Source organism: Cricetulus griseus, chromosome 3 (assembly GCF_003668045.3).
Source record: "Cricetulus griseus strain 17A/GY chromosome 3, alternate assembly CriGri-PICRH-1.0, whole genome shotgun sequence".
NCBI lineage: Eukaryota > Metazoa > Chordata > Mammalia > Rodentia > Cricetidae > Cricetulus > Cricetulus griseus.
The window spans coordinates 209,364,148-209,388,325 of NC_048596.1; the positions used below are offsets into that span (position 1 = coordinate 209,364,148).

The following is a 24,178-nucleotide window of genomic DNA, read 5'->3' on the forward strand; positions in this document are numbered from 1 at the left end:
AGTCTAATAAGAAATAACAGCTGCTTCTCACAAAAATGTCAGGCCTAGAAACTAGATGTTTATTTGGCTTCCAAAGGACATCATGACAGCCCCTGGGTTATATCCTCTGACAGGTTTGACAGTCACAACCTTGTAATTTGGCTACCCTTCTGGATCCTATTCATCCCTCAGCCTGACATTCTTATACTACCCAGGAGTAGTTCTGTCCTTCTCTGCGGTGGGTTCACTTTAATAATGAAGGTCATGAGTAAAAATTAAACGCCCTCCCTCCTTCCCTCCCTCCCTCTCTCCTTTTCTCCCTCCCTCCTTCTCTCCCTCTACTCCCACCCCTCTGCCTCCCCTCTCTTGGAAAGTAGCAATGCAGCTAACAGCTGATGGGGGCCAACGCCTCATTACCAGCTGTGCAAACTCTCTGAGCCACATAGCATCTGTACAGGTCTGCAGTGCAGAGTCAGCTGTTTCCTACCAGGCCTTCTGACTCTGAATACATCTGCCAGGTTTGTGAGCTGCATATATTTGCAGGAAAATATGCACCACCACCTTTTTGGTGGTGAAACCCAGCCACCTCCAGCAAGCCAGGCTTGTACTCCCACCACGGCATTCCATCCACCCCCAGCCTATCACATGACACCTCCAGGGGCCACAACTGTGTAAGAATATGATGCTAGAACCCAGCTGCTGCTCAGGCCACAAAATTTGCAGCAGCTTTCCCTTGACACGGATATCAGCAGGCAACCTACTAGCTAACAGACTTCCAGGTGCCGGCATTCTTACCTGGGGAAGTGAGTTTACATCAAAGAGAATACTGGTGGCCAAATATTCTCTGCCTCCTGTAAGGGAATTGGAGAACATGGACCATAGGATTATACTGTGAGACCACCCCATCCTTTGAAAGGCATAAGAAGAGACCCCACTTCTTGTACATGGGCTTGATTCTTCTCTTCAGAAATCCCACCATGATGCCTGTCTCTGGTGCTGGGGTGTGAACTCTCTTCAGAGCATCCATCACACAGTTTAGCTGTCTGTACATGGTATTACTAACTCTTCTAATGAACATCTTTCCTCCATGAACCCATTTCAGTGTCGCCTTCAACTTGAATCTGAGACTTTTCACGGTCATACTTCCAAATAGCTGGACTGAGTGACTAAGAGATGAATACTTGGCAGGGTTGCCTCAGGCTGCCACCAACACAGAGGAGCACCTCAGCCATTCCTGACACAGCCCAGCTTGCCCTGGACACCCTCAGCTTATAGCCACCCCAGGCTTTAAAAAGTTAGAGGCAAATACACACTAATGTGTATTTCAACCAGTATCCCCCACAACCAAACAAGAAATTACACAAAGCACATGCTGTGAACAACTTAGAGACTGCAGCTTCCCTCGTCCCTGTGTCATTGAAGTGAGCATGCTCCAGCCATGCTGCTCAGTAAGGAGCACAACCCTGTGAAGCTGGCTTGAAGGCTTCAACTCAGATGTCATCAGTAGTGATGAGACTAAAGAGAAGACCTTTGCATGCATAATTCAGAACATGGAAATGAACATTTAATGTGATCAGGGCCTCAAGGAACCTACCAAATGGTCTTCAGTTGCCCATGTTTGATAATGTGTATCTGTGGACTGGTGGGAAGGATGGGGCAATCCTCCCAAACGTGCCTCTGATATAACCTTCAATTTCTTTTGAAATCGCACTATTTTAGATATTTCCTCTATAAACCCAACATCATTAATTACACAGGTCCACAAATGGTACACTGAGGCTCTTTCATTTATAAAGACAGACAGTTAATGCTCAGTGCAACTTTCTCTCACCCCATTGACAGGCCCCGTAGCCAAGGCTGGCCTTGAATACAAATCTTCTTGTCTCCCCCTCAATGGCTGGGATTACACCTGGCTGCAACGGCCACATGTACAAGTACCCGATGATCATCTATGGACAGGAGCCACAGAACAACTACATCAATTAGCTATTACTGTCAACACAGTTCAGCTGAACCAGACCCGTGGGGCCCTAACCTTGACAAGGTTGCTAGGTGTGCCCTGGAAAGAGTTGCGAGGTACAGGTGGAAGGGCCTCACTTCTGTGTAGATAATCAGAAGAATGTGACTTCAGCTGCTCTGAGTCACACACAGTCCCTGCAGGAAAAGTGATAAAAGCAATGGGTACCCCCCCCCCCCCCCGCCGCCTCTGCTACTGGTTACATGAACTTTTGGAAAAAGAAAGACTTTGGACAGTCTTTGGGATATTTTCAGTTTCCACAGTCTGTTCATGGGCCTCACCTGAAAACAGCTACTCAAGAAAACTGCCACTTACAGTGGTCATCTGAGACACAGCTACCCTGCCCCAGGCGACCCGCCAGTCTCTTCCTTTGTTTAAAGGGTTGATCTCATGTATCATAGACACCACCTGTGAGGAGTTCTCCTGCCAGCCAGTTAGATGCTGTGTGCATGGAAATGGGCTCGGAAAACACTCATTAAAATACCAAGGAAATTTTTCTCAGATCTTAGAACATCCATTCATCTGAGTGCCTAAATAAATTGTAATTTACTTTTAATGAAGTAATTATCTGGTGAAGGACAAATGATGAAATGCTTATAACCCCATGATCCATGAGCCAAGCAAGTTCTTTCAAGGAGCACAACATAGGCAGGCAAGGAGGGATGCACACGTTTGTATAAAATGTGGCAGAGGTTACCAGGAGAGTTGTTTTAAAAAGAGTAATGTGAGGAAAACCTGCAGACCCAAAGTTTCAGCTGTAAACTGGATTTGCTGACTCTACCACTTGACACATAGTCATTTATCCCATGTGACTGAGCTCCTAAAATCACCTCAAAATCCTCAGGCAAGCATGGCTTTCAAGCATACCTGTAATCCCAGTTTCTTGAGAAATCTGGGGCAGGAAAATCACAAGCTCAAGGCTTGCCAGAGCTCTAAAGTAAGTTCAAGACCAGCCTTGGCAATCGAGGGAAAAAATTACATTTATTTATTCTGTGGGTGGGGTTAGGGTGGAGTGGAATGGCACAGCACACATGTGGAGATCAGACAACAATTTTGGGAAGTCAGTTCTCTTCTTCCACCATATAGGTCTGAGGGACTGGAACCCAGTCATCAGGCCTGGTGACAAGTACCTTACTCTCTGAGCCATTTCTCCATCCTAAGCCTAGGCAATTTAAAATAAAAAAGCAAAAGAGGGAGCTGGGGGTGTGGCTTCGTGGTAGGACATTAGTCTGCCATACATAAGGAATGAAGTGCAATCCTCAGGATCGCAACAAGTAAATAACAAAAGTAAAATCTTCAAGTACAGCTATTTTCACTTTTAATTTTGGGACATTTAATAAAGCTTTGAAACAAAGTCAGAGAGATATAGATTCAATGACTTATTCCTGTCACACCCTGGTTGTGAGACTGCTATCAACCTTTGCTCAGGAGTGAAGCAGTATTTATGGACAGAACTTTATGGCAGCAGAGAGAACACAGATTAAAATCAAGTCAAAAAAGGGCTGACTGACTTGCTCTTGCCTACACAAAGCGAGTTTTATAAAAGCTAATTGGTCTAAGTTAAAAAACTGAATTACAAGACAGAAGATGCAAGCACATGGACATGCGTGAGGCTGTGTGATGCAATGCTTTTGTGTAATCACAGAAATGGAGCAGAGGAACAGTGGTTTGGTTGGTTGGTAGGGGACATGGGAGATGCAAGTCAGAAGAACAAATTGTAGCTCCAAGATGAGTCAGCTCTACACTGAGCAGACCTAACACCTGCATGGGCTAAGGTAAAGAAGGCCAACAGGTGTGTGAGCACATGCCCTAGGAAACAGCCAGCAGGTGTGTGAGCACACTCCCTAAGAAAAAGCTAGCAGCTGTGTGAACACACCCCCTAAGAAAAAGCTAGCAGGTGTGTGAGCACACCCCCTAGGAAACAGTCAGCTGTGTCCAGCTGTTCTTTCACAACAGTGGACCAGCCCTTACACTCTGAAGTAGGGGTTGGTGGAGAGTGGCCCCAGGCCCTGAGCTACTGAGCCTAAAGGGCAGAGGCAGCAGGGCTGCTATCCATGCTCAGAATAGTTCTGCCTGTCCCTGATGTTCCTGCTGGGCTAGTTATGGCCACAGCAGTATTTCACAGAAGGATAAATAACATAAGTCCTAAGGACAGCAGAGTAAGGCAGGGACTAGAGGAACGGAAATTTGAGTATCTAAATGTACACAAAAGAAGTGGTAAGAGCTTAATCTGAAAAGAGGGACAAGAGTTTCCAATATAAAGACCTGGAGAAGAAGGGGGTGACCACGATAGACAAGGAATGGGGGTGTGCTGAAGCAGACACAGCTCAGGACAGGAAGACCTAGCAAAAGCCTCCTTCCAGCTATGTCTCGCTTCCGCCCACATCCTTTCCTGAACCACTACACTGACTTTTCATCCCAGGAGAGAGCAAATATTTCCAGTCTCTGAAAGTTCTATATTACAGAACACAAATATGTAAAAGGGACCTTAGAAGTCTTTTTGTGTGACCCTCACTCATCACAAAGATGCTACTGAGGCCCAAGTGACAAAGAGCCTACTAAGGTCACATGGCTCCCTCTACTCCACCATGGCTTTAGGCAGTCCTGGAGGTCAAACATCTCCCATTTCAGACAGACTTGACTTTCTCTGCTATGGGCGGGAAGCAACTCACTTCTCTGGGGGTGGTGAAGGAGCCTCTTGGCCTCCACAACACTTGCTCCTCAACCCACCATCTCCTCAGCAAGGTTGGTTTGGAGATTTAAGAGGAGCCAGCTGCCAGAAAGCTCCAGGAAGCCTCTGGGGAAGAAGTGATGAATCCAAATACATCAGCTTTGCCATTGAGAGTCTGCTTAGAAGTAACAAAACATAACAACAATAAAAACATCTCAAGTGAGCGCCTCCTCTGTAGGCAAAATGTCTCACAGCATCTAGTGGTCCTCATCTCCATCACCACATTTCGAATCTAATCAAGGAATTTGTAAACATTCATCAATTCCCATAAAACATGTATGAAACCGTAAAGCCAATGACTGTGTTTTTTGGCTAGAGTGAACATCTGGTAGAAAGGAAGACTACAAGCATGATTAGGAAAACAGTCCTCTCAACAGAACAGCTAAGACTTGCAAATTTTGGATTTTGTTTCTCTTATTTATTTATTTATTTATTTATTTATTTATTTATTTATTTCAACCCTGGAATGAAATCCAGGGTCTTTCTCTTTCTCATTCAGGCTGCAGTGTGGGGCTGCAGTGTGGGGCTGCAGTGTGGGGCTGAAGGAGCTGGCTCAGTCAGTAATTCACTTGCTGTACAACCTAAGATCTGAGTCAGATATAGAAGCCATAACCCCTACACTGGGGAGGTGACCCCTGCACTGGGCAGGTGACCCTGCACTGGGGAGGTGACCCCTACACTGGGGAGGTGACCACTGCACTGGGGAGGTGACCCCTGCATTGGGGAGGTGACCCCTGCACGCGCATACTCTCTCTCTCTCTCTCTCTCTCTCTCTCTCTCTCTCTCTCTCACACACACACACACACACACACACACACACACACACACACACACATATCCAGGGCAGTATGTATACAAGCTGTCTGATGATCATTTAGAATCTGGCTTTTCATGTTTTATGCATAATTCTACAAATATTAGATATGTAGACTACATATATTTACACAACTAATCGTAACACACTGTTTAATCACAAAGTAAAAAGCTAAAAATCACAAATGAACACTTCTCACCTAACGTGGACAGGTCCTGGAGTGGCAAACAATATGTGTACTGTGTCCTAAGTGGACCTTCAGAAAGGACAGCCAGACAAGCGCAGAAACAGAAGAAAAAGCTGAGATTGTGACTACCTGAGGCTGGGAAGCAGCGGAAAGGGGTGGGAAGGGTTGGGGGGGAGGCTGGAGCGACCATCTGTGTGCAAGCATGGAACTAGCGCACAGACGCCCCTAGCATGGCATGAGTTTAAAATTTGAAACACGGAAACACAACAAAATAAGAATGCTAAGGCCCATGGCAGAGGTTAGGAGTACAGAATACAGAGATGGGCCTAAGATGGGCTCCCTACAGAGTGGTGGAGTGGAGAGCTCGGGACACTTGGGGGCCTCACAAGGCTGGACAAGAAGAGGCAGAAGGGCTTGAGTGGGCACTGAGGGTGACTGACAGGGAAAGAAGGGAGTATGGACTGGAGGTCAAGGGAGCTTTATTTAGTCTGGAAGAAACCTGAGTATGTTTTCCACACAAAGAGAGGGAGCCAGGAAGGAGACAGAAGTTCAAAGTCAGAGGAGGAGGGGAAAGCATGACGATAAAGAAGGGGAAGGACAGCGCCAAAGATAAGATGGGAGAGGTCAGTTGAAGTAGGAAGTGAACCACTGGGAAGTCTTCTCCCATGCCAGCCCACCAGAAAGCTTCCATTTCACTGTCCACAGGAAGTCCTCTGGGCCTCACACTGGAAGGCAAAGCAGCCTGTGAAGCCCTTCCTTCCTTCCTTCCTTCCTTCCTTCCTTCCTTCCTTCCTTCCTTCCTTTCCTTCCTTCCTTCCTTCCTTCCTTCCTTCCTTCCCTTCCTCCCTCCTTCTTCCTCCCTCCTCCTTCCCTCCTTCCTCCCTCTCTCCCTCCCTCCCTCCCTCCCTCCCTTGCCTGTCTTTCCTCCCACCTTCTTTCTTCCTTTGTCATAGCAGTGCTTGACTCCAGGGCCATGCACACAATGATTCTACCCCCCAAGCTTCATTTGCTGGAAACAGAATCCTCAAAACACATTTTAATAGCAATTGGAGGTGGGACCATTAGAGGGCAATTGGGTCATACAGGCCCCCTGTGTGGCTGTATTAATGGGATAACCAGGACTGCTCTGTTACAGGATGCCATGCTCTGAGACACACTAGCTCCCTCAGCACAAGAGGCTCCAGAGGCCCCAACAATGGCACTCCTTACCTGATGTAGCCTTCAACTTGGATTGTGAGAAATATCCAATATATATATAACTGACTCCCAGAATGTGGGTCAGATAGCTGGCAATTACTATTACAGTTTGAGCTACACGGGTCTTCAGGAGATAGGAGATCTGAGGTGACATCACATAGGTCTGGGTTCAAACCCAGCTGCCTCCTCCCCAATTTCATGGCTTATGATCCCGAGCAAGGCTGGCTGAGCCTCAGATCTTCCTTTGGTAGAATGGGCACCCTAGGGGTAATATGCCTCAGGAACTCTGGATGCTATGACATAGAGGGAAAGGGCTCTCGTGCAGAGTTCAGTATTCACATTCAGTATTCATAACACTGGATGGCACATGCCTTTGAACATTTATTTTGATTGTGTATTACTTTCAGCATGATGGGCATAGGTACTTCATTACTTTTTGTCCTGAGCCTTTGCAGGGAATGCAGTCATCAAGGACAGGCACACATTATAGCCTTCTGCTTCTTACAGCATTGAACCCAGAGTTCTGCACAAATGAAATACCCAGGAAACTGGAGATAGGAGCAAACCTATGCCAGGGGTGGGAAAATCACTGATCTCCAGGCAAGAGCGGAACTATGCCCTTTACTGTATTTACACAAAAAACCAGCAGGGTTTGTGTTAGAAACCTGTTTGGCATTAGTGGATCAACTTTCAGAAGAGGGTAAGCAGGCTATGAGCAAAATACATGCTTCCTTCAAAACCACCCACCAAAGGGAGTGTCTCTAAGGTGCAGAGAATTTTCTAAACCACATCAAGGCACTGCTGTCCTCAAGGTCAACAGTCCAAGTCCCTAGTCCTTGGGAAAAGTACCCAAGTCAAGTACCCATGTGATTTTTGTGATCCCAGGCAAGGTTCCAATACTGAAGAAGCTGTCTTTGCCAAATGCACCTCAATTTCCTGTGTTGGCAAAAGCATGCATCCAGAAACCCCATCAGACTTGTAACAGGAAGGCATCTTTCTGCATGCATATTTTGATTTGAGAAAAAAAAGGCATCCATATAACAGAGAACAGCAGCTTCCACAGTGGATACACCAGAAAGAAGACCAGAGCTTCAAACAGAACACAGCTAAATTATTACTTGACAAAGCCACACACTGCTACAACTTAATCCAATCCAAACAACTCACATTTGTGGACTGGCCACTGGGTAAGATGAGAGCAAAGATACTGAGACCCAACAATGCCTGTTGGGTGCCCCACCTCCCTTGTAGATGGAGGACACCAGGATGTGTGTCACACCAGTAGCACTACAGTACAGGCCGGAGTCAAGGCCCTGGAGCCAGAGACAGACAGTAAGAGGACACTCTGGCCCATGTCATGTGATATCATCACCCAGCCAGGCAGGTAGGGACACAGAACATTTGAAGAGGATGCCAGCAAAGGCCTGGTGGGAGGAGGGATCCTGAGAGTGAGGCTCAGAGGTATGGGCAATGGGACAGAGCATGAAGGAACATAAAGATTCCACTTGTAAGGAGTGACATGGTTGGAGTTTGTTTACAAAAAACATTCTGACATTAGACTGGGCACAGGAGGACCTGAGAGCCAAGGGACCCACTAAGGGCAAAACAATAGCACAGGCTAGAGACAAGTCTGGCAAGGAGGTAGCAGGTCACATCAGAGACAGTCACAGAGGCCTCCGGAACCAGTATCAAGAGTAATTAAGGGTAGCCAGTCAAGGACAGCATGGTTCCAATTCAGCGACCAGCAAAGATGCCCAGAAATTCCTGGAAATTCTAGACTGGGAGATATTCCTCATCCTGGCAAGATACTCCCTCTCCTCGTACTTTAACACAATTACAAGGATCATCTTAAGAGTTTCAGACAGCCAGACCCTGGGGACATGGCTTCCTGTTCATCAGGCCAGGTTCCAACAATCGAGGTGGTTTCCACAGACTAACTGCCCATGGCCCGTGACTCTGCCTGCTGCAGCTTCTGGGGCATCCTTGCAAAATCCAAAGGCCTGGGCCTGTAAGTGTTCTGTAGTAGAGCATTAAATTCCCCAAGATGTGCATTAGGGACTAGAACCCAAAGTCTTGCAGATTTCTCAGAAGTATAGGCAAAGGTAAACAAGCTTCTGTGAGATGACAGGAGAATGTTCACAGAGGGTCAGGGTCAGAACTTTACCAAACTGTAAAGACTATGCTCTGGACATCAGTCAGCTGATCACTAAAAAGCCACCCTCTGGGGGTTAGCTAACAAGCATCACCCTATCCCAGTAGAGGGAAGCATGTCAGTAACAAGCTGTCTCTCTTTGGCATCTATGTCACAGCTACTCACCTTCAGAGGGTGATACGGGGCTCTATTTCTACAAGGACATTCAACTGCTAGGCTTGTCTGAGAGCTCTCCTGGCTTAGTGAGAAGAGGCAACCCCACCCCCACTCTAGTGTGTTGTGTGTGTGTGTGTGTGTGTGTGTGTGTGTGTGTGTGTGTGTGTGTGTGTGTGTGTGCAATTCATACTACAGTTCTTCTCAGTCACAGATACTACTTTTGGTCACAGTAACACTATATGCATCTACATACGGCACACAACTGATCTTCACACACCAGCAGTGGGTACATGCTGTAGAAATCTATCTTACCAGTGGCATAGCTCCCAGTGGAGAAGCACTTTGGATTGCCCAGTGGTGTTTCTTACTATAAATATTCTATTTACTACCTGATAAAAATAATTACTATACATACTTGTTCATGTGACACATTACTAGAAAAATAATCTCTTTTTTTTTCCTTCAGCGGCACATGTCAAATCCACCTGCTATGTTCTACACCTTGCCACTACTTTCCAGCCCCAAATCACCAAATTAAAGCACACACCGCCGAGCCCTCTCCCCAGAGGTTAAAAAGGCAGGATAACACCCCTCACTGGAGAATTTAAAAATGAACTACAGTTTAAAACTTAGACACTCAGGTGAGAGTTTTCAAGATTCTGGACTAAAGCTGTCTAGGTGTCAAACTTAAAGAGTCTGAGCATCTTTGGCAGAGTCCTGAAAGCAAAGAGTAGGCACAAGGTTTGCAGGCAATTTGCAGTTTCACATGAATTAATAACATGAGCAAGGACTGGAGGATAGCCCAGAGGTAGAACACGTGCTGAGCATGCCTGAGGCCCTGGGGCTTGATACCACAATGAATGACAGAATAGACAGCTAGATGATAGATAGGTAGATGGACGGATATACACATATATATTAATAGATTACTAGATAGATAATAGATAGACAGACAGATTGATAGACAGATGTGAAATAAAGCAATGCTCTGTACTTAGAAAATCCTATAACTTCAAATTTAAATGCTAAATTGTAGACAGGATGCATTTACTAAGTGACATTAAGCAAATTGTCAGCTATAAACTTCTCTGTGTTATAAAGGAAGTCCTTTTGTTTTTACGGAAATCCAATCTTTCCATATGCCTAAACTGCACCCCAGGGTAGCCACAGGGGTAATTGCAGTAACTAGCAAGTACTGGCAGGAAACTGGGAAACTTCATATCAACAGCTCCCCAGGAAGCGTGCTCACAGAGAGGCTCTTCCAGAAACACAGCTGCATTTAGATACATAGAAAGACTTTCCACTTACTTCAATTTCTGTGTAATCCTTGTTCCGTTAAGTGAAAGGGGCCGGGATCACACTGAAATTCCTTATTGGTTGTTTTAGTAAGAAAACAAACAAACAAAACACAACAACAAAACAGCTATATCCCCTAATTCAGCTTTGAATATTCTTGAGTAGAGTCTCTTCAATGAAAACTACCTCTAAAGTCTAAACAAAAAGCTAAATCTCCCAGTGGCGCTGCATAAGATCAGCGGTCAACAAACAAGGCAACTGCCTGCCGCTATCAGTGGGATGATTCACAGAGGGTATATTTAGAACGGTGCTTTCCAGAGGGCGTCGAGATGCCAGATTCGGGAAATAGGTGAGGGCTACATCCCAAAGATCTCTCTGAAGAAAGAACACCAAAATATTAACAAAAAGAGTCTTCTCTTGGAAGTCCCCAAGCCCCTGGTGTCTTCGAGGCTGCGCTTGCCCAGTCTGGTCTTGGCAGAGTCATCCATTACTGGGTAAATCCACGTGAAACCTGAGGACGCTTCAGTGGAGGACACAGTCGGAGGCAATGTGGCAACTCCACATGGGACCAGCCTTTTATGGCCTGAACTAGAGAGGCCTGATAGCAGCTAATGGACCAGAAATAGCTCTTGACACTAAGAGAGCCCATCAGCTGTTGCGACAGGCCTGGCCAGCAGCCACTTTGAATGCAGCTCAATTGGCTACATTCTCTCTAGCTTGTTTTATAGAGAAATTAAGAAGGCAACAACAGGCTGCTGGACAGGTGACAACACAGAATCACACAAGCAAACATGCCTCCATGCTAGAATTTAGAATAAAAGAAAGAACCAAGTGTCATAGATAAAACTTAAACACCACACAAAGAAACAGAAGTACCGCCTGGTACACAAGCGGTACAGCATACATAGTAGCACAGATCTTGACACACTGCTAACGGTGTAGCCCTCTCTACACTGCTTAGTATAGCCCATCAGTAGAAAATGGCATTATCAGAAGGACTTTCTGTAAAGCAACATGAATAGTTTGCTTACAACCCAGGTTTACCCTCCTAGCCAACAAGACCCAGCTATAGTAACAGGTTCCCCTTCGAAACCAGATAGACTTTAACCACTAAAAACAAAGAAAAAAATAAAACCAAAAAACAACTGCAACCACTTCTTACATGGCCACTTGCATTATTTAAACACTGAAACTAAATATTACAACTCCACTTACAAAAGTACTTACGAGGGCAAGCATCCCACTGTTACAAGGATAAGGGTGAGTCTTAATTGTCTGCAATAGCTTCAATGTAAATTGGTGAAACTCGCCAAGTCCAGGGCTGAGCGCAAAGCTGTGTGCTGTGTGGGGCCTCTGACTGGTATGCCTCTGAGTGTCACGTTCCCAGACCACCAGCTGCATCACCCAGGAGTAGGGAGGGCTGACAACAAGGGTCAAAATTCCTGTCACTAATTAACCCTGCAGGACAATATCTGCTTCTAAAAAAGTAACCCATGGCCAGGTGGAAAGATGACAACACTGTGCCGTGTGGTTCAAAACACTGAAAGAATGCTGCAACCACAAAGGGAGAATGTTTGGTGAAGCTAAATTTTGTAACACCATCCATGAATAAAAACACCATAGCCTTACAGATATATATCGTTTTTATATGTTGATTTAAAAAATAGATGGCAGATACCACAGAGAGGTGTGTGACATCTGGCCACTAGTTTCAGACTATTTTGTTCAGGAGTTAGAACAGTTTGTCAAGCCAATTTTTAATCCACTCCCAGATGACAATCATACTAAATTTTCCAGTGCAACTCTGGCATCTAATTTGAGTTGCAATCCCCATCTTACTGTCTCTCTTACAAACTTAGTGTTTCTCTCATCTTTAGGTTTGTTTTATCTTGTCTAAGTGCTTGTTGGTGTTGTGTGTGCGGGGTATGCTTTTGTGTGCATAGGTATGTATATCCATTTGCACACATTTGAGGCCAGTGGAGGACATTGGGTGCCTTCCTGTGTGGCTTTCTACCTTATTGCACGAGGCAGCCAGGCTTTCACTAAACTGGAAGCTTACACCGTTTCAGGTCAGTTGCCTGTCTGTCCAGTGAGGTCCCAGGATCTGCCTGTCTCCACTCTCTCAATATTGGGGTTAGGGGAACACAAGGTTTTTACATGCTGAGGATTCTGAGGTCTTCTTGCTTGCATAGCAAGTGCTCTTCCCACTGAAATACCTCCCAACCCTGCCTTTTGTTCATTTGTTTGTTTGTTTTTTCTTTGGTTTTCTGAGATGGGATTTCTCTGTGTAGCCCTGGCTGTCCCGGAATTCATTATGTAGACCAGGCTGGTGTCAAACTCAGAGATCCGCCTGCCTCTGCCTCCCAAGTGCTAGGAAACGGAGAGCAGGCAGTGATGAGCAGAGGTCAAGGGTGCAGTAAGCAGGCTACAGAGGGAAACATGGAGGGTCCTCATTACAGGACTCTCTATTCATCTACTGACTGTGCCAAAGGCAGTGTCCTGGATGGAATACTGCTCCATAGTTTTTTTTACACCAGGACACTGAGTAAGGAAATATGAAGTCTTTGTATTAATTACTTTTATTTTTATTTACTCTGTGTGTATGTACATACTTGTATACACACACACACACACACACACACACACACACACACCCATGAGCACACACAGAGGTCAGAGAAAGACTTTGGGTGTCCTCCCCTCCCACTCTCTTATTCCCTTGAGACGGGGTTTCTCACCAAACCTAAATCTTACTGTTTTGTTTGTTTTTGTTTTTGTTTTTGTTTTTGTTTTTGTTTTTGTTTTGTCTGGCCTGACAGCAAGCAAACTCCAGTCTCCAATCCTCCTGTCTCCATGCCAAATCCTAGCTTTACAGGTACACATGGCTTGCTTTTTACATAGGTGCTGAGGACTGAACTCGGGTCTTCACACTTGTGCAGCAAGCCCTTTACCCACTGAGCCAGCCTCCCAGGATGTCTCCCAGTAACAGGAAACACAAGACAAATAATGTCACACACATCTGCTCTGATTGACTGCAGAAATTAATACTGTTCTCCTACTGACCACCCTTCACCCCTGCATCTCTGTCCCCCAAAGTGGGAGCCAGGTCCACCCCTAACTGCAGAATCTCTGGAAGCACCAAGTCTTCTTGTCTGTTTCCCTTCAGGGTCAAGGCAGGACTGTGACAAGAGCCCTCCAAGCTCTTCTCTTCCTCATAGCCACTACTCAAACCATCCAGTCTGCTGCTTCCAGACCAGCCTTCAACAGCTTCCCTGCCCTGGCATCCTTCCCAGCTTTGGTTTTCAGTGTGGACCCCTCAGGAGCTTCCTCTACCAGACAGGTGGGTAACAGTTACTCTTCACCTTGCTAGCCAAGCTTTAACACTAAATTGTCTAAAGAAAAGATCTGGTAATAGTCTTTTATAAGTACTTGAGAAACTACATTGAACCTAGAGGTTCAATACAGACCAAGAACTGATTTGCCCTTCGAGCATAGGAGGGATTTCTTCAGGTATCACACACACAGTACTACTGGCAGAAAACAAAAGTGAGAATGGATGTCTACCAGGTCCATTGCAGGAACCTTATACCTCTTTTGTGGCTTGCCACATGATTACTGCCCCATCAAGTCATCTGCACACAACCATGAGAAGCCACACAGGTCACGCTGCTGGAGTAAGGTGCTCCTGTCTCCTATAAAGGCCTTTCCCTCATCCCCACTTAGAAAATCTCTCACCATCCTTAAAATTCCACTAAACTCTCCCTGGTTCTGAAAGGGCAGGGAACCCATGATCCTTAGTACCTGCAGAACGTGAGTCAGTTAGCCACTCCATCCACAAAATAAATGTTTGTGATACGAAACCCTAACACCAGTATTAAAAGCACTGTGGGTAGATTCTTTCTTTCTTTCTTTCTTCCTTCCTTCCTTCCTTCCTTCCTTCCTTCCTTCCTTCCTTCCTTCCTTCCTTCCTTCCTTCCTTTCTCTCCTCTCCCTCACTTGATCGTTTTCCTTGCTTTCTTTTGTTTTATGTGTGTGTGATTGTATGTACGTGTTTGTGTGTGCACATGCATATGGTAGCATGTGTCACATGGATGACAACCTTGGGTGTCATCCCATATGAGGTGTCATCCAGGTTGGCTTTTTTTTCTCCTTGAGCCCCAGAACTGTTAATTAAACACAGCTGACTGTCCAGTGAACTCCAGGGATGCCCTTGGCTCCCCCTTCCTGACACTGAGTTTTTAAGTGTGTGATGCCTCACTCAGCTTCTTTATCTGGGTTCTGAGGACAGCACATTTCCAAGCCTCTAGATGTTTCAATGTAACCACAAGATACTCTGCTTTTTCTCAGGATCATCAGTCAATGCATAATGCAGAAAATGAACTAGGTAGAGCTGTCCAGGTGATTCTAGGTAGCAGCCTTGGTCTATTATGTTCCTTCTTGTTCTAAGTGACATTAGGACAAGGATCAGGACAGGGAAAACAAGACCATAATACTCTAATCCTTGTGCCTTCTGAAGAGACCTGCTTTCTAATGAACTTGAGCAATTGCTGGAAGTCTTTTTAAAGCTGTTCATTTCCAGGAGATGAAAGGCTACATAGCCATACTGCATACTACCCTGATACCTGCTGTGGCAGGACACGACTTGGATTCATTCATTTTTTTCAGAGAGCTTAGGGTTCTGACAGGGACATGCATGACCTCCTAACATGGATCAGTATGGATCTAACACTGTGGCCATCAATACCATAGTCATTTTGCTTGTGAGTAGCTTTATTTAAAAGACAAATGTCTTCTTCAGTAGTGATGGTTTCCAGTCAATCTGCTCTCCCGGTCATTCAATCTGTGAAGTCTGTCTGTGCTCTCAATCTGAAGCCTTCTTGCAAACTTAACTGGCCTCAGATGAAGATCTTTTGAGCTCCAGGGTCATTTGTAAGTCAGTGGGTTGAGCAAATGACGCAGCCCATTCTCCCAAGCGGCAGCTCCAAAGCAATGCTTTGCTGCAAGGCTTGGTCCAGACAGTGCTGACCTCATGATCAAAATGAAACGGGGAGTTTGCCAGGGGTGAGCCTGGCCCAGGCTCCAGGGACACAGCCTCACTTTCAGCTGGACCAACATTGCATTCCTGGACACCAGGGTAAGAGTCTGACGAGTAACCAGAGATGTACGAAGTGTGATATGCTCCAGTTAGGCTGTTAGATATCTAAAAATAGGGACTTTCTGTCTCTCTGAAACATCAGACATGGCATGGCACAACCACAGAGGCTCTTCTCAAGTGAGGCAGAGCTGACGGACATACCCAAATGAGTGAGGATTTCCTGAACTAGCAAAGATCTGTCAGGCCTTCTCCTTTCCACATAGCTACTGACATTACCAGGCACAGCACCATGGTGATTTCCTTTGCTGGGCCTAGACATCAACACAAGTGAAGAGCATGGTGGACCTGTTCTTCCCAAGGACTGCCAGAAAAAGAGAAGCTCTTGTGCTGTGGCCAAGGATACCAGCAGCATTATACACACTGGATACAGGGGGAGTGAGGTAATCTTTGAAGAACATGCTCTCAAAGATGTGCACCACCCAGGGCATATTCTGCATCCCAGGAGGGGTCCAGCCTTACCCTGTCCAGAAACAAGTGATGGATATATCATGGTAATTGAAGAACCCAGTAAACATATAATGAAGGGAACCAACAACATGGTAAGTCCATAGAGCTAGACCCTCAATAGTATAATAATTCCACAGCAATTGACACTCTATGGTACAGTAATCCTACAGCACTGTTCCGACCACAATAGTCATTCTACAGCATTGGACCACACATAGCACAGTCATTCTACATTGCTGGACTTCCCACAGTACAGTCATTCTATAGCACTGGACATTCTACATACTCTTATTCTACAGCACTGGACCCTGCATGAAATACTCATTCTACAACACTAGATTCTGCATGGTAGAGTCATACAACACTGAACATGCATAACACAGGATCATGCATGCTAGAGTTACTCAGCAACACTGGACACTCAATGTGTAATAATTTTACATCAAGGAACCTGCAGAGAAAAGTTACTGGACAACACTGCAATGGTACAGTAATTCTGTATCATAGTAATCATCTACAGTAAGGTAAACCTACAGCTCTGAATCCTCTACAGTACAGTCATTCTACAGCAGTGGACACTCCAAAGTACAGTCATCACAAAGTGATAGACATTCCACATACAAATATTCTAGAGACATATACAGTAAGCCAGTTCTACAGTGCTAGACGCTACATGGTACAGTAAGTCTACAGTGCTGGATCCTGAACAGTAAAGTCATTCTGTAGCACTGAGCTACGCACAGTATAGCCATTCTACACTGCTGAACTTCTGACAGTACAGTCATTCTACAGAGGTGGACACTCCAAGGTACAGTCATTCTATGGCACTGGACACTGCCCAACACACTTATGCTGGAGTATTGGATCCTTCATAGTATAATCATTCTATAGCATAGAGTACAGTCATCCTGCAGCACTGGACCATGTAGAGTATAGTCATTCTATAGTATAGAGTATAATTACTCTTATAGCAGTGGATCCTTCACAGTACAGTCATTCTATAGATAGCATACAGTCATCCTGAAGCACTAGACCATGTATAGAACAGTCATTCTATTGTGTAGAGTATAGTCATCCTGAAGCACTGGATCATGCATAGTACAGTCATTCTATAGTATAGAGTACAGTCATCCTGCAGCACTAGACCATGCATAGTACAGTTATTCTACACTTCTGGACCTTTGACAGTGCAGTCATTCTACAGAACATGGTTCTCCTCAGAACCATCATTCTACAGAGGTGGGCTCACCACAGTACAGTTAATGTACAGAACTGGACCCTCCATGGTACAGTCATTCTACAGCCCTGGACACTAGGCAACACAGTAATGCAGGAACACTGGATCTTGCAAGGTACAACTATTCTATAGCACTGGACACAGCATGGTACAGTCAGTCTACAGCACTGGACCCTACATGGTATAGTTAACAGTGCTGAATACTCCACTGGACAGTCATTTTGAAGTTCTGAACCTTCAGCACTACTGTTGTTATAGACATGTGGACCCTCCACACTACCAGTGTTCTACAGAGTGGAAGTCTCCACAACATAGTCACTCTACAGTCCTGAACTCTTAACTCTACAATCATTCTATAAAGCTGGACCCTGTACAGTATGTTCATTCTCCTGAGTGGATCCTACATGACACATTCATTCTAAATTGCTAGATACTCCATGATACAGTCACTCTACATCCTTAGAACACCTAAGATACAATCATTCTATAATGCTAGACCCTGCATTATATAGCCATCCAACAGTCCTGGACACTCCACAGTACAATCATTCTACAACAATGGACACTCCATAATAAAGTAATTCTCCAGTCTCAATTTTCTATGGTAGTGTAACCTAAAGTGCCCTCTATTGTACAGTAACCCTATAGCACTGGGCACTCTACAGAACAGAAATTCTACATCACTGCACATTCCATAGTACAGTAATCCTATTGTGCTGGACCCCCCCCCCCAGTGCAGTCATTCTACAGAGCTGGACTCCTACAGTAAAGTCATTCTAGAGAGCTGTACCCACCATGGTACAATATTCTACAGCTTAGGGCTTTCCATGGTACAGTCACCCTTCAGTACTGGGCTCTGCACTATACAATCTATACCATAACTGTACTCACCATCGTATTCTGTAGCCCTGGACTCTCCATGGTACGGTCATTCCATAACACTGGACTCTCCACAATACAGTAATCATACAGTGATGAACATTTCATGGCTCAACCATTGTATGGTGCTGGACATGACACAGTATGGTCATTCTATGATGCTCATTCCCTCCACAGCGTAATAATCCTACTTGGCTCTCCACAGTACAGGATGCTACAGGATGCTACAGCACTGAGTTCTCCACTTTACACTCAATTCTATGGCACTGTACTGTCACACCTTGCATGTGTCTGTGGCTTCACCTGGGCATTGTGAACACAGGTCCCCAACAGTACAGCTGAGGAAATATAAGCAATGGGAATATATAGAAGGCAGTTGAGATTTAGTTTCATCAAACATGCACTTCTGTTTCTTAGAGTTCTCATTTCCCTGCCATTAGGGAAGGTTTGGTTTGTGTCCAGGCACTGAAAATCACTGGCCTGGATGAAGTCTCCTTCTGTGGCTGCAGTCAGTTTTACAAGAACCAAGATTCTGTCATTCCCAGGCAAAGCACCATCTCAAATTCCCTAAAGCAGAACCACGATAGCTTCCAGGGGTGGGAGGGAGGGAAGGGAAGGGACCCAGAAAGGAAGCGTGCACAAGAGAGGTGAGGTCCATGAGTCAAGTGAGAAGAAAGGAGACTCAATAGATAGGAAAAAAACAGAAAGAGAAGAACAAGGCACACTTGATCTTCCCTCTTTAAGGACCTGGTGTAGCAGACCAGCCCTTCAAAAATCTGGAGTTACTAGCTGAGTCCTGATGCCAGGTGAATTACCCATGACTGTGCTCAAAAGCACACATGGTCCATGTCACAGTAGGAGAGAAAGCGAGGTTCATTGTGTGGGAAGAAGGGAGGAAATCAATATATTTGCATGACCACAGTTACTACAGGGTTCCTCCCTATGACTCCCTTTCCACCCATGCATCTGTTCATGGCTCCACTGAAACATGGGCTCATGAAACACAACATATGTGAGGACAGACATTTTTGTTCACTTTGTGGCCTGTTGTCTGTCTCCAGAGACTAGAATAGTGCCTACAAGATAGGTTCAATAAATACTTGCTGAAAAACTACAATGGTATAAGTTTTAGGGTTGGGGAGAGGGCATAGTTGGTAAAGTGCTTGCTATACAAGCATGAGGACATGGGTTTGATCCCCAGTACCCACATAAAAGATGGGCACAACTTGTAACTCTAACACTAGACAGGCTGAGACAAGAGGACCACTGGGCCTCACTAGCTGGTGAGCTCACCTAATAGGTGAGCTCAAGGTTCAATGAGGGAGCTTATTTCAAAAACTAAAATGGAGAGTGACTGAGGAAGACACCTTATACCTGTAGCCTACAGACAGACAGACAGACAGACAGACAGACAGACAGACAGACACACACACACACACACACACACACACACACACACAATACAGATATATATCCCATAGGAAAAAAAATTTAAGGGTGTTTTGAAGGCAGATTTGCACCCTTATGGTGCTCTTGCTTCCTGCCTTGTGATCACACCCCAGGTGGTTCTGGGCAGATGGTCCCACATGGCTGAATTAGTCAGCCCCCTTCCAAAGAGCCTCTTTGGGGAAGAGTTCTCTCATTAAACAGTCTGATGTCAGCCTGGAGCTCCCTGGCTCTCTTCATGCATTCTTATCCCACAGACCTGGCATCACTTAAGCAAATCCACCTCACAGGGACCGTACTCACAAGAGGCACAGCAACCTTCATGGACAGCTATCTGATATGGTAAGTCCTCAAGGCAGGATCGATTTTCAGAGAGGCCCTGCCTAATGTGTTCAGATGATGGCCAAGCAGGCAAGTTTACTCCTTTCTCCCCAGAAACATGAGACTGCTTCCTGTACCAATGAGTATTAATTGAAATCCCTAGTGGGCCATCCAGGATATGAAAATTACAGTAATCTAATCTTGTAGAGGAAGAAGTACAAATCATAGTTACACGCTCTGACAAAGAGAGAAGTGATTAATGCCAGGCTGCCACAAGGTTAGGGCCCATGGTGACTGCTCCCTGAGAACCACAGCCGAAATAGAGGGACCCAACCAGGCAAACAACAGAATGGACATCCTGGTTTTCATACATGGGCTGAGGTTATGAGAGGGGAATGCCTTGTTCTCGGGACCACATTTGAAGACTTTTCATACTGGGCAATGAAGCTTCATAGCCACAGGAGCAAAGCGGAACTCTTGTTGTTCTTCTGGCCCAGAGTGGAGGTGGGGGGCTGCTTTTCAGCTCTGAGGTTACTTGACTAGGCCTGCAAGTCCTGTGGAATCATGATGTCTCACAAAATGACCTAGAAATCCCAATCCTCTGTGGGGAAGACCACAGCCTGAGCAGAAGACAATCAAGAAGAGAGCTGCTTGCACCCAGCACAGCTCTCAGGAGGTCCTGGCCCTCCCCTGAAGCAGCACCTTGTCTCCCATCTCCAAGGAACCACAGCCCAAGAGCCCTGGGAAAGTTGGTCAGGATGCCTGTAGCCTGGAACCATCGTTCTGCTTCTTTTTTTTTTTCTTCTGCACAGCTGTATTCAATTTTCTGTCCTTGGGGTTTTAAAGGAACATTTATTCCAGGGCCAGGATTCTCAAGTTTTATGGTTATACAACTCCCTCCCAGGGCCAAAGAATGTTTGAAAAGTCTTAAGCCCAGCGAAAGAGAATTAGTGAAACAATCCAAAGAAATTGAAATGAGAAACACTAAGACCTGTTCCAATTTAGAGTCAACCTCTTATTTTACTGCAGTGCACGTTCTGTTTGCCCTTTGGAGCTCGTGTGACCTATTTTTCATGCAATTATAGGTAGGGTGCAAGGTCCAGTGAGTGTGTGTGAGGGGGAGACTGGGACAGGGAGAGAGTGCATACGCAGGAGTGACATTCAGAAGCACAAAGGTGTAGCACAGCCGTTCACCACTCTTCCTTCCCACCCCATGATTAAGTTTATTATAAATTAGGCCTAGAGATTATTTAGATTTAATGAAAGATTTTAAAAGAGTGATCTCTTTATAAGGGCTATCTTCTGGTTTATTTTGCCTGCTAGAGAGTTGGATACCCTTGATCTTTTTGGTAGCTAACAGCAGAAGGAAGGAGGGATGGAGGGAAAGGAGGAGGAGAGAAGAGAAAGAAGTCGGGAGGGAAGACAGACGTACAATTTCACTTAGCATTTTAGTGGCATGTTTAACTGACTGTCCAGAAGCCAATTACATCATCACCAACTAACCATCTTTGATAGCATAAGAATGGGTGACAACTGAAGGCCTCCCCCAGCCCATGCAGTACCAAGCAGCTGTCCCAACACAACTCCATGGCACTGCTTAGGAAAGCTCCAAGTTCCTTACCTGGCCTTTTCTGATGTCCTTTCATGTCACCAGCTCACCCTACCTCAGCCATCTGTCCACACAAGCAAGAGCACATTCCTTCACTCTACCCTGAAGTCTCCCACAAGCTTCAGGCTGCCTTCACACAAAGGTCTGAGCTGACAGCAAGGCAAGGCTCAGGCTCTGGGGCCTGAGGTTTATGACACAGCACACACCACCCACATTAGAGGCCTGGCTACTGCCCAAGACAAATAAGATGTTTCTGAGAAACAAAGCGATTTGCACAGATCCACCCTAAGCAGATGGAATCGGAACTCCTCCATCAAGGCAGCTGCATGTTAACAGCACCTGCTACCCACAGCAGCTCTGAGAAGAACCGGAAAACAAGCACACTGACCTGGCCCGGCCTGGCCTGGCCTGGCCCTGGCCATGATGAGACCTGCTGCAGCCTGGCTCTAGGGTTTAGTCCCCAGCAGAGACTTCCCAACCCTTTGTCTTTGTAGCACTTTCTCTTACTCTTGAAATATCAAGCAATCGAAAGTATTCTTTAGCACAGCCCTGGAGCAAAGTGAACAGGTTGGGTCAAAGGTCAAACAATCCCTCCTAGATAAGCACTCAATTCTCCTGTGATTGCAAGTTGATAGACACTAAAGTCCTAAACCAACTGAAAACAAAATTAAAAAACAAAGCAAAACACACTCAAGTTTTAAAGTCAGGGCTTCCGTGAAGACAGCATAAAACATCTCATAAAGTAACTCACAAAATTAATATTTTTATAGTTTTTATTACATTTAAAAATTTATTTGCATGGGTACATATATGTGTGGGCACCTGTGTGCGGATTAGAGGGCAGCTTGTGGGAGTCAGTTTCTTCTTCTACCAGAGCCTCTAGGTCCTAGGGATTGAACTCGGTCATCAACCCAGCTTGGCAGTAGGCCCCTTTACCTGCCGAGCTATCTTTTTAACACTCATTTTTTCAAAATAATAAATATTAAAACCCTGTGAACCTGTGTTCTAGATAGTTAAGATTCCTCTTCTGGAATAGCCACATTTAATACTGGAAATTTTTTTCTCAAACCCCCCAAAACATACCTCTTATGTGTATAATAAAATATAACCAAGCAACTCCCAGTTCATGGGTCAAAAATAAACAACACATACACACATACACAACTGCTTACACCAAGAGGTATTAACTGAGGCTAGTGAAAAGAGAGAATTCTCTTGCTCCATGCCAACTCAGTCAGAGAAAACAAGGGGTTTTAAGTTTTCACTGACTGACAGATTGTCTATATTCCAGATTAAAAAAAAAAAAAGTTGAACGTTTTAGCTAGTGACCCTCAACTATAACTTTAAATAATCTGACTCATCATTAGAGGCCAACCTGATCTACAAAATGAATTCCAGGCCAGTCAGGGATACATAGTGAGAAAACAAACAGAAAACTCTGACTCAACAAAGAATGTGTGCACATCCACATACACACATACATGCACACACACAAGTACACAAACAAGTACACACACACACACACACACACACACACACACACACACACACACACACACACACACCTTGTAAGAGGAAAAACAAATACTGCTTAGACTCATCCAAATGAGCCTCTGTGCTTAGGCTCAAACTACGATATTTGCTTAAAACATATCAATAAGACTTTCCAGTCTGAGGAGCAGCCTGTTTCCCCAGGAAGTTTCCCAACAGGAAGGAAGACTGAGTTGTCACTTGAAGGAACATGTGTCTCTAAAAGCAATTTTCAATCATCTTAATTATTAAAGAAGCCTGGGAGTGAGGGGGTAACCTAATGGAGGTGGCAAGAGCCACAGTCAGCGGTTTCCAAAAAGCATACACTATCTTAGTCTCTCTCTGTTTCTGTCTTCTCTATCTTAGTCTTTCTGTCTCTGATTCTCTCTGTCTCTCCCTCTCCCTCCTTCCCTCCGTCCCCCGCCCCTCAGGTTGTTTTTTTTTTTTGGTTTTTTGAGACAGGGTTTCTCTGTGGCTTTGGAGGCTGTCCTGGAACTAGCTCTTGTAGATCAGGCTGGTCTCGAACTCACAGAGATCCACCTGCCTCTGCCTCCTGAGTGCTGGGATTAAAGGCGTGGGCCACCAATGCCCAGTCTCTCTCGGGTTGTTATACACACAAGTATGTGTAGATGCACACACCGAAGAGTGTCCACTATCTTTATCGACTACTCTACAACTTGTTTCTTTTTGGAGGCAGGGTCTCTTGCTGAACTTGGACCTTGAATTTCTCAGCTAGATTGGCAGCCAACATGCCCTGGAGATCCTTCTATCTCTGTCCCCTCTAGAATTACAAACATGTGCAGGACCACACTGGCATTTATTTATTTATTTATTTATTTATTTATTTATTATTTAATTAATTTTTTTTTAAATGTATGGGTGCTGGGTTCCAAGCACTGGTCCTCAGATTGCATGGCAGGAGTGCTTGACCTCTTAGCAGCCAGCCCCTCCAGTCCTTTCACTTTCTTGTTCCTGCACCTTGATAAACAGAGGCTTTTAATCTTAATGAGAATCACTTCATCCAT

General features: G+C 45.2%; 1 protein-coding gene across 8 annotated transcripts in view; it reads right to left on the reverse strand.

Annotated features, from left to right (window-relative positions):
- Svil (supervillin) overlaps nucleotides 1-24,178 on the reverse strand; it is a 190,962-nt gene that overhangs the window by 111,678 nt on the left and 55,106 nt on the right. For 2 of the 8 annotated variants that reach the window (XM_035442778.1, XM_035442777.1), the window contains exon 1: nucleotides 21,636-21,771. The exons of 2 other annotated variants lie outside the window; for them this stretch is intronic. In XM_035442778.1, coding sequence (XP_035298669.1) covers nucleotides 21,636-21,660 — 25 coding nt within the window. In that variant the 5' untranslated portion in view covers nucleotides 21,661-21,771. Of the gene's footprint in view, nucleotides 1-21,635; nucleotides 21,772-24,178 lie in introns of those variants that run through there. 4 more of the 8 variants (XM_035442782.1, XM_035442781.1, XM_027405445.2 and 1 more) reach the window with 2 other exon arrangements.